At 43.2% G+C, this 11,426-nt stretch overlaps 1 protein-coding gene across 2 annotated transcripts; it reads right to left on the minus strand.

The window, feature by feature from the left end:
- Positions 1-8,374: 8,374 nt before the first annotated feature.
- Positions 8,375-10,964, minus strand: LOC149818703 (uncharacterized). Of its 2 annotated transcripts, XR_016426976.1 has the most exons (3): positions 8,980-10,958; positions 8,750-8,857; positions 8,375-8,590 (listed from the first exon to the last, which is right to left on the minus strand). XR_016426976.1 is itself a non-coding variant. In XM_089984024.1 (2 exons), exon 1 carries the CDS (start codon positions 10,717-10,719, stop codon positions 8,986-8,988), a length of 1,734 nt encoding a protein of 577 aa, XP_089840150.1. In that variant the 5' UTR covers positions 10,720-10,964; the 3' UTR covers positions 8,375-8,857; positions 8,980-8,985. The 2 variants fall into 2 exon arrangements, 1 of the variants encoding a protein (XP_089840150.1); XM_089984024.1 differs by having other exon boundaries at positions 8,375-8,857; positions 8,980-10,964.
- Positions 10,965-11,426: the final 462 nt, after the last annotated feature.

Raw genomic sequence — 11,426 nt, forward strand, 5'->3', positions numbered from 1 at the left:
ATGATATTTGAAACCGTAAAAATTTATAAAAATTATAGGTCATTAAGTTTTGAAACCTTATAAAAAACTATTCATACATCAAAATCAAATGCTCCATCAAATGATTCATATAAAAACAAACATATAAGTCATTCTTGTACAATCAAATTATAAAAAAAAAATGCCAAAAATCCAATTGCAGGTTACATTTAGCATCATGCCCATTTAGTATATAGGGAAGGGTCCCGTCTAACTAAAAAACTGTCCAAAATCTACAATGGATGATAAATAACTTTTTTCCTTATCTAACAATTGTGTTTTTCATCGAACATATTTTGGATGATGAATGTTAGGTGTTTAGATGCATTTTTTAAAGTGCTAAAAATCAACTGCTCACAATAGTAAAGCTTTAAATGCATCGAAAATATGTGTATTAGTGACCCGTCTAAATATGTCATAAAATATGTGTAAAACATATTTCTTACTAAATAAATTTTAAAAAACAAATATATGAGTCTGATCATGAGATATTCAAGCATTAGAGAAGGGGTCTTACCGTTATAGACTCGAGATATTAGACCTTGCTTTGGTTGGAAAGATATATATATATATATATATCTATATATATATATATATATATATATATATATATATATATATATATATATATATATATATATATATATATATATATATATATATATATTAGGCCCTACTTTCTCGTTCAGACCCGTTAGGCCTCATAGTTTGAAGTATTTCATGACAGATTTGAACTGATAGATATGTTTAGCATGCTCAATTTAGTGAGAATCGACTCTTGGATCATGTTTTTTCGATGAAAATTGTATTTTTATGAGCCAAAAAAAAAAATTGATGCCTTGTTAGCATCACCAAAAAAAACCTATATACAGGTCAAATTTTGGTAATCCAAAAGTCTACTCCCACTAAACAAAACCTATAGATTACTTCTATGGTGTTAGATGTGAGAAAAAACAGCAAAAATGACAAATTTTTTAAAAGGCTTAACGGGGCAGAAGAAAACGGGCAGAAGAAAGGCATTGCTCTCTCTATATATAGAGTTCTAGTGTGCACCACCAATGAGATCACATTGGTCGTCCATCACAGGGCTTGATGGACAGCCAGCGCAAAAAAGAAAAAAAAACATGTTAAAACACATTTTTGTGCATTTTAATTCTTTAGCAATGGGTTTTACCGCTGCTAAGGGTCTCAACAAAAACTGTAACCTTTAGCAACGGTTAAAAACCTGTCACTAAAAGCCCGAGTTTTTTTCTGGGGCCTTTAATGACAGGTTGTTGATCGAGGTCAAAATTTTCATTGAGACCTTTAGCAGTCAAAATATGGCCGGTTCGAAAACGCAAAAAAAATCCTACTTTTGCCTGTTTTTTTTAGTTCTTTTAGTCGTCCATCATGCCTGTGATGGATGGCCAGTGTGGTTGTGCACCTAAGGGTTGCACAGCTAACTGCACAACGCCTGTCCATCACAAGGCGTGATGGACGGCCACACAAAAATGCTGCAAAATTAAGCTTTTTGCACAATTTTGCCCTTTACCCTCAGTAAAAAAATATCGCTAAAAATGCTAAAACACACAAAAAGCATGTTTTATCATTTTTTTAATGGGTTTTGCGCTGGCCATCCCTCAGCATGATCCCGTAGGTAGCTGCACAGCTACCACTTTTTGCGCAAAAATGCTCATCAAAACCATGCAATCAGCCCTTTAGGCTAAAGGTCCCAATAGAACCAGGACCTTTAACCGTGCTTCAAAAGTGCCGTTAATTCAAAAGCTTGCAAAAAAATTACATTTTTTGTTAGTTTTTGCATCGTTTACACATGTTGGCCGTCCATCATGCGCGCAATGGATGACCTGCGTCATTCCACCACAGATGCGCACCTAAGGGTTGCACAACTAATATATATATAGTTGCACAATCCATAGGAGCTTAACCCAGATTGAAACGCTCAGCGTTTTGCAAAAAATTGTCGCTAAAGGTCCCTTTTCAGCTGGGGCGTTTAGCGATAATTTTCACTAAAGGTCTTAATTTTTAATGGGACATTAACCGTTGCTAAAACACTTTTAGCATTTTTTGCACTGGCCGCCCATCAAGCCCCAGGATGGACGGCCAACACAATTGCACAGGCAGCTGCGGACCACTTTTTCTATATATATATATATATATATATATATATATATATATATATATATATATATATATATATATATATGTGTGTAGTAATGTGTTCCTTAGGCCCCTTTTTTGTTAGGTCTCATTACGCCTCCTTCAAAAATCAAGGTTTTAAGTATTTTTTCTCACGTCTAACACTGAAGATGTGATCTATGGATTTTGTTTAGTGGGAACCTTTTTTTGGATTATTGAAATATGACCTGTATACAGGTTTTTCTTGTGATCCAAAATCAATGGCTACGAAGGTACCAGTTTTTTCCAGCTTATAAATATATATTTTTTCACATGAAGGTATCAGTTTTTTCTGGCTTATAAATTTTTTTTTTTGCAGAAAAAAACATGATCCAAGAGTCGATTCCCAATAAATCGAGCATGATATACATTTAATGGTTCAGATCTATCATAAAACACTTAAAACCTACGGGGCAAAATGAGAAATGGGGACTAACATGTTCGGTTTTATTACAAAACACTTAAAACCTATGAGAAAGAACAAGAAACGGGAACTAATATGTTCAGTTCTCATATATATATATATATATATATAAAGAGAGAGAGAGAGAGAGGAGAAAAAAGAGAGTAGAGCGTAGATGCATGTAATTCGTGCTTGATGGGTTTTTTAAGTTTTTTTGTTTTATTTTTAAATTCTGACAGTACAAATGTGATTTATGTAATTGATTTTATAGGAATCAGCTCTTGAGGTGTTCAACTCAAACACACTACTGAGTTTCAAACTGGTACCACAATGATGTTAAGCACCTACTCTCTCTCTCTCTCTCTGGTACCAAAATTTGGCTTTGCCATCAATGTTTACTCTCCTGAAGATTTGCCGCTCACTGTTTATAATGCATGAAGCTCGACGTCTGATTCTTTTTGCGCTAATTCTCGTGGCGGATCGGTGGCGCGGTTGAGTAGGCATGCTCGTGGGAAGCAGAGGAAATTTTTGCCATCCTCGTCATCGCAAGTTCTGTCAAGGGTGGGCCCACAAAAATTTGACCATGATAGCAATGCTTTCTCTACTGGAGTTCAGTTGTTAACTATTTCTCAAGCTCAGGGCCTGGTATCTGCTTCTGTTTGTACCACTTCTCGTTTCAGCTTAGAGGCGTTGTTGGGCAGGCTTGCACGTGATGGACAAAGGACGAATCTGCAATCGTCACTTATTATTTTTCCCTCCAGATGCTCTGACTATTTGGTTATCAATCTTATTGCGTTTAATGCTAGAACCAACCTGGCAATCAGATACATGGTGCTTGGCTCCTCGGTTTCGCGTCCTCTCCCTGTATCGCATTATGTCTCTGAGGTTTTTTCTTCTACCAAATTTTTTGATCTTCCGCCAAACGGGGTCTCATCCAGTAGTCCAGCACGGGGTCAGGGTAACCACCTATTTATGCCTTTGCTTCAGCAACATCCTAATCCACAACCCCTGGGTGTCACGGTTGTTGATGCAACTAAGTTGTTGGACATCTCTCTCTCCTCTTCGCAGCTGCAAGCTATAGTTGTTGATATGAATTCTACGATATCAGCTATTTCTGCTATTATCGAAGACTCCCTCTGCCACTCCGGTGGAGCAGACTGCGAGCAGTTGGGCATTTTCGATGGTAACTTGAGGTCGTTTGTCAGTGCTGGTGGTCAGCGAAGAAGAATGAGGCATTCGTCAATTGTTTCGGCTACCGATGCTAGGTCCTCAAGAAGGTCATCTCGGTGCCACCAACCCCGAGTTTTTCCAGATTTTGTTCCATGAAGATTATTTGTTGGAATGTTAGGGGCTTAAATTGTCCCACAAAGCATCTGTTTGGTTAAATTGGGTTAGGAAGCAAAAGCATGGCCTTCTTGCTTTATGTGAAACTAAAATGGAGGTCATCCCGCTCGTGGTTGTCTCTAGCATCTGGCAGAGAGCTGACTATTTTTTTAAGCCAGCGGTAAATCATGCAGGAGGTATCCTTATCTTGAGAAAGCAGTCTTTAAATTTATCTCAGCTGGATGTGGGTCTTTTTTCTCTGTCTGTTGCTTTCAATTTGCAGGCAGTTGATAGAAAGGTAGTGGTTTCTGTTGTTTATGGCCCTAATCTCGCCGCCATGAGGCCCGCTTTTTGGGATGATTTGGATAGGGTTGTCGTTTCCAACGCAGATTGTCACCTTCTTATGGAGGATTTCAATTGTTTGCTATCTATCCATGACTCTAATAATCTCGTAATTTCTAATCCCTCTTTGCGAGGTTTCCAAGACTTTGTTCATCGACATTTCCTCTACCCTATTTTTTTAACCGGGGAGCGCTTCTCTTGGTCGAATAAGCGGTCTCATCCGTGTTGTAGGTCCTTGATAGGGTCTTTGTCACCCTTAATTTATTGGACCTCATTTCCGACGTTAAGTGTGTGTTGTTTGCTTCCTCTATCTCGGATCATGGACATATCATCACTCATTGGAGGGATGACTTTCAACCCACCAAGAGCTTTGCGTTTGAAGAATGGTGGCTTCAGGAGCCAGATTTTCTCTCCGTTATTGTTAATTCTTGAAACAAACCTATTGATGAGCATTGGGCTGCGCTCTGGGTTCAAAATAAGCTTTCTCGTCTAGCTAAGGATATCAAAGCTTGGCTTCATAGTTGTAAGGTGGAGCAATTTTAACAAATGGTCGCATGGGATCAAGAGATTTCTGCGTTGTATCAGTCTATGTCTTCTCCTGACTCTCTTTCTGATTTGCAACTTCTCAGTCTCCAAGTCAGGTCCTTAGAATTAACTATGCTCTTGAAAAGCTGGAGGGTCAAAGAGGAAATTCGTTGGAAGCAAAGGTCTAGGGTGAAATGGCTTGCGGTTGGTGATGGCAACACTAAATTTTTTCACTCATATGCTTTCCATCGTCATAGGAGGAAGGTTGTTCCTTCTATCTCCATTGAGGGTGTTTCTTATCTCAATCAACACGTTAATCTGGCAGTCTCGTTATATTTTAAGGACTTATATTCTACTTCGTTAACTGCGGAGGGTGTCTTTGGTAATATCCTAGTTGAGTCAATTCAGTCTGAGCAAGCCAGATCTATGTAAAGGAGGTTCTCTGACGATGAAATTTTTAGGGCAATTAAGGATCTATCGGGTTGGAAAGCGCCTGGCATTGACGAATTTCATGTCGACTTTTTTAGAATCTTTTGGAACTGTGTTAAATCAGACGTGGTGAGCATGTTTGATGAGTTTCATCGTAACTTCAGACTGCCTTATCATTTTTATGTTGTTATTATTTCGCTCATTCCGAAAGATGATGAGGCCACTGATATTTCACAATTTCGCCCAATCTCAGTTATGAGTGCTCTCTCTTGGATGTTTGTCAAGGTTTTGGCAAATAGGCTGAAATTGGTGGCTAACCAGATTTTTTCAGACTCTCAGTTCGCCTTTATTCGTAATAAAAGGGTCCAACACTCATTCATCATGGCGTCCGAGGTTGTTCATTCCTTGCAGCATAGCGATCAACCTTACTTTGTCCTTAAATTAGACTTTCATAAAGCTTTTGACTCTGTGCATTGGTCATTCTTATTTCAAATGTTAGCAAATTTCGGTATTGGTCATCATTTTTCTGGTTGGGTGAGGGAGCTGGTCTCAAATGCCCAAGCCATGTTAAATATCAATGGTGTTAGAGGAGACCGGTTCAAGCTGGGACGGGGTTTGCGGCAAGGGTGCCCCCTATCGCCTTTGTTGTTCAATGCAGTTGTTGAGGGTCTTGTGGTCTTACTTAAGCGTTGTTGTATCGTGTTTCATTGATCCTTTGCAGGTTTTCGACTTCCCGGGTCATAGTCTTACTTATGTTGATGATATGATCCTTTTTTGTCGTGCAAATGTTCAACAGATGCTTAGGTTCAAGCTTATCATTCAGTTTTTTCTCTCTCTATCTGGGCTTTCTCTAAATGAGACCAAATGCTCTACTACCATGTTCAATGTTAATGCCAATATGCTTGCAGTTGAAAAGAGAATTTTTAATTGCACTATTTTTGACTTGCCTATTATGTACTTGGGCTTGCCGTTACAAGTGAAGCACCTATCTTCTGCTGCTTGGGCTCCGACGCTTCAAAAAGTGAAGCGCAAATTGCTTTCGTGACAGTCGTCTTATCTCTCCATCACTGACCGTCTAACCTTAGTCAGACATGTTCTTTCAACTATTCCAAAATTTTTCATGTCTATGTTTGTGATACCTGTGGGAGTAGAGAAGCAGCTGACGCGCTTGCTGGCAGGTTTTCTATGGTCTGGGTGTCAACTAAAGAGTAAGCGTCACTTGATTGGTTGGCGTTCAGTGGTCTTACCTCGACGTATGGCTGGTTTAGGCATTCTTGCGCCCAGACTGCGAAGCATTGTTCTTGTCGCCAAGCAATGATGGTTGGCCCACCAACCAGATAACCATTGTGCTAGTTTGCTTCTTGCTAAATATGGGGCTCCAGCTCTTATCCTGGTTCCTCTGGGAACCTGGGGTTTGGAGCTCTCGCACTTGCGTAAATCGTGGTTGAGGGCTTTAGCCTGCTTTAGAGACCATTTTGACGACTCCAAAATTTTTGGTCAGTGGTTGCAGTGGGCGTTGGCACCAAGCGGAGAGTTTCTCACAAAAAAAGTTTATACATCGTTGCTCTCGTCGGGAGCTGATTGGTTGCCCGAAGATATGCTTTGGGCAAAGGGTCCTTCTCCCCGTTCTCGAGTCCTGACTTGGTTAATTATGCACGATAGGAACCTAACCCACAGTAATTTAAAGAAGTGGGGCATTCAGCTCCCGAGTTGGTGTGTACTTTGTTAAACTACAGAAGAATCTATGTTTCCCTTGTTCTGGTCTTGCCCAATATTTGTGGAACTCTTTAACAGGACCTGGAGGCATCCGGAAGTGTTTGTTAAAAAGGAGTCCTTTGCGCTAGATTTGATCTTGGGGCCAGTTTGTATTAGGCGCAGCAAGAGGTGGAGATTCATCTGACGGACATGGTTGCTTACTTCTTGATGGTTTGTTTGGATGGCGTGAAATGATGCTCATTTTTGTCAAATTCTAGTTAACATTAATAACCTGGTGCATAAAATCTTGGTAGATGTTTATGCGATGTTGCGTATGCATCTTACTTATCTTTCGCTCCCTCCTGCTAATGCTACCTCTCTTTAGCCGCAATCTGGGCAAGCGGCTCCGGCGTGAGCTCATTTATCTGTCTGATGTTCTTTTCTCTTGTGCTTATATATATATATATATATATATATATATATATATATATATATATATATATATATATATATATATATATATATATATATATAAAGTCCTGTCTTATAAACTAGTGCAAGTGGTGGAACCCACGCCCAACTTGGTTGGCAAGTTGATAGTATTAAAGCCTTCTTGTGAGTGACGTTGGTGCGTGGCGTGGAGTGGCGAATTTCCAGCTGCTACCCCCAAGCAAGGAAGAAAAGATTATACGTAACAAGATGGGAGTGGAGTGGAGAGGGCAGGGGACACGCACCACGCTACATGGTCTGCAATGATGGATGAGGGGTTTGGGGGGCAGAGAGGGACCCCTCTTCCTCTTCCTTTACAGCTTGCTGCTTCAGTTTTCTTTTAATGCTTTCCACGATCAACACGCCCTGAAAGGTTGCACTTTTCCGATAAAGAAAAAGAAAAAAGCAGAGCTGGAGACTGCAGGGAAACCCGCACAAAGGAAGAGGAGAGAGGAGGCTTCTTTCCTTCCCATGTGGGGGTGGGGCCCAAAATGCTTTATTATTGCCTTCGTGGGCCCCAACTACCGTGTACAACTGCGCCAGCCACCACCTCCCTAGGGATGTGACTGCTTTCTCTTCCTTTTCTCTTTTTTCTACCTTCCCTTCCCGCCAACTACGCTGCGCCTTCCTCGCCCACGCCAAGATTCCCTCGCCACCGTTTGGGGCGCGGGAAACAAAAGGAAAATTGACAAGGCCTGACCAGCGTTAGGTTTGTCATAGTGGGGTTGCATCTGGTGGGGGTGGGAAGTCGAAAAAAGCGATGTTAGCCAAGACATCATGCCATAGATGGGGGTCAAGGTTTCAACATAATATCTTCAACTGCGTCGTTTAAATCCCAAATGCACAACTTTCCGCAGAAATTTCACCACAGACGTCGCCACATGCCCTTCCATTCCTAGGTTGTATGATGAGTAGGTGAAAATCTAAGAGAGAGAGAGAGAGAGAGAGATTGATAATAACACAAAGACAACGGACAACACAAAACAAATTGCTAATAATCCAAAATACTACACATAAAAAGTGATCAGATTTTCTTACATTATGAACGCGCGATAATGTTCGATACAAACAAACACAAGCCAAACAAAAAAAACTCATGGCTTTTTCATGCAAGTTTAATAAAACCATATACAATTAGAACAAGACAGAGGAGAGAAAGAGAACTAACGTGATCATTCTCTCTCTTTTTCCCTGCAACTCAAAACATCTAGTGTCAAAAAAATTAAAAAAGGGTGGGATACAATCCTAAAAAAATCTGCACCACCATTCTTTTCCAATGCATGGCATAATCACAACAACAACATTTGTATTATATTTAGCAAAAGAGCCACTTATTCCCTATTCAATTACCTCTGCTGTCTCTGTTTAACAAGTATACGTGTTTTTCTGTCTTGTTATGGTGGAGATCTAATTTCCCTCCTCCCTCATCCATGACAGTTAGAAACTTCCAATGGCATCCTGAAAAACCATTACCCAATTCTCAGATTAGCTCTGATTGATTGCAGAAGAGCAACCGATTACAAACCTCAGGCTAACTACCAAAGTCATTTGTCGTTGAGAAATTAAAGAAGGTTCTTTACCGTTGGTTATTCTTTCCAATAAAAGATGTCTCTAAGCCTGCTTCCAGATGTCCGACGGAGAACCTTTTTAGCTCCGGCGACGTCCATGTCGGCCAATTGCTGCAAATACGGGCACGCCCCGGCGAGGGCGATCTTCTTCCGGCAACTCCGGCTCGATGACAGGACTAACAGAGCCGAGAGAGGGTACTTCTTGGGCACACTCTCATTGCTCGGATCCAGCAGTTGAACCAGACGGGCCAGAGTCTTGTCGTCCCTAACGAATTCCTTCCGATTAGCCGGCACCACGAGCAGCGATGACAGGGCCTGTGCGGCCACCTCCTGCGCTGAGCTCGGCTTCGACTCCAGAAGCTTCACCAGCGGCGCAATGCAGCCGGCCTCGCCGAGAGCCCGCTTGCTCTCCTCGCAGAGGGAGAGGTTGCAGACGGCGGAGGCCGCTAGCGTCAGCGTGCTAGGCGACTGCCCGGATTTCAGTATCTCGGCTAGCTTTCGCAAGAATGCTGGACTCGATCGCAATGTTGAAGCAGAGGAAGGCGAGCAGGAGAGGCTGAACATGGCCTTGACGACGGCCTCTTGGGCCTTCAAGCTGGCCGGCTCGTCCAGCAGCCGGAGCATGGTCTGCACGCCCCCTTCGCAAACAATCGCACGCCTCACGGCCTCGTCGGAGAGGGCGAGCACGTTCAGGCACTCCGCCGCGTGCTCCTGCGCCGAAGCCGTTCCGCGGCCTAGCAGACCCAGAAGCTCCCGCACCGCGCCTTCCTCCACCAAGATTTTCCTCATCTCGTTCGCCATGGCTACGTTCCTCAGCGCGGACGCGCACCTGGCCTGGATCACCGGCGAGCCGGAGTGGCAAGCGTTGAGAAGGGCGGTGACTCCGCCGTAGGCGGAGACCGCCCACGCGTTATCGGAATCGACCGTGAGCAATTCGATCGCCGATGCCGCATTTTCCTTTGCCAGCAGCGTCCCCGAATCCAGTAGCCTGATCAGGGGGCCGAGCACCCCCTCCGTGAAGAGCCTCTGCCTGCAGATCTCCGTCGTCGCGAGGGCGGAGACGGCGATGGCCGCCTGCTCTCGGATCTGCGGGTGGTTCGAATCGAGCAAGTGGACCAGGTAGCCGATGTCGCCGTCGTCTCCGGCGATGGTAGCCGCGTTCTTCGTGTCTTCTTCTAGCAGTTTGACCAGCGTGCACAAGGCCTTCTTCTTGTGTTCGATTCTGCCGATCTGCAGCCTGGCGAAGATGTCGCGGACGAAGAGACCGACGTCGTCCCGGCTCGAAGCGGGGCCGGGCCAGGAGAGAACGATGGCGTTGGACTGATTCAGGACCCCGCTCTTCAACAGGACGTCGAGGTCACGCAGGTGAAGGGCCAAAGCGGAGGTGAGCATGTCCAAATTGCTCTGCATCAGCAGTTTGCCGGTGAAAGACATGTCGCTGCACTTCTGAACGAGGTCCCTGGCCTGCTCCAGCGTCGAGAGCACCCTTGGGAGGAGCTCTCGGAGCAGCGCATTCTCGGCGAAGTGGGCCGAGTCGGCAACGACGAAGACGCAGGACTTGAGATGGTCGAGGCGGGACCGGATAGTCTGCCATCGACCGGAAAAGGATTTCACGGAGACGATGCTGAGGAGGATGAGAGGGATGAGGTGGTAGATGATGTCTATGCATTCCTCAGGGGTGAAGTTGAGTGGGGAGCCTATGTTGCCACCACCACCGCCAGCAGTAATGAGACCCAGCGTATGCTGCTGCATCTGGAGGTTGTCTGCAAGCCTTTTAAGGGTGGTGGTGGTGGTGCTGCTGCTGCTGCTGCTGGTGCCTTAAATTCATGGCAAGAAGGACGCAGAGATTTGGGGAAGCCGAAAGGAGGAGAGTGATGAATGTTGAGGGAAGCTCTGACAGGGGGGAAGCAACCAAATTAAGACTATAGGGAGAGAATAATTCCTTGGCCTAGGCCCTTGGCGCTTGGGGTAGTCATAAAATAAGATAAGGGAGCCACTTTTTTTTTTTCTTTTCTTTTCTCAGGCTACCGTTTATCTAGGAAGACGTGTAGGGGCCACAGAGCAAGCAGTGGGGAGATGCGTTAACGTGATATGTTAGGCAGCCTGTAAGTCTGGGAACGTTGGAGAGTGATTTGTGGGTCGCTTGTGAAAAAGACTTCAGCTTATGTTAGTTTTGTAATGCTCTTTGTTTTGATGTAAAGCGTATGGTATTGCTCGTTGGATTTCTTCTGATAAAGTTTGATATAGACATTGAATTAGTCTCTCTGGTCTATTCCCCGGCTATAAGAAACACTTGACACGGATTCCACTGGAAAGTTCGAAAATTGTTTGGAAAGTATGAACAGAGGACACAAAATTTGTTAATTTCTTTATTTAATAAAAATTTAAATTTGTGGTATTTTAATATTAAAAATTATTATTTTTTTGTTAAAATAAAACTAAGAACTATTAAAAATATA

Source organism: Nuphar pumila, chromosome 13 (assembly GCF_984573655.1).
Source record: "Nuphar pumila chromosome 13, dmNupPumi1.hap1.1, whole genome shotgun sequence".
NCBI lineage: Eukaryota > Viridiplantae > Streptophyta > Magnoliopsida > Nymphaeales > Nymphaeaceae > Nuphar > Nuphar pumila.

What these genes read in the sequence shown, in the direction of transcription:
- LOC149818703 (XM_089984024.1), bottom strand. Translation starts at nt 10,719, where the DNA reads ATGCAGCAGCATACGCTGGGTCTCATTACTGCTGGCGGTGGTGGTGGC.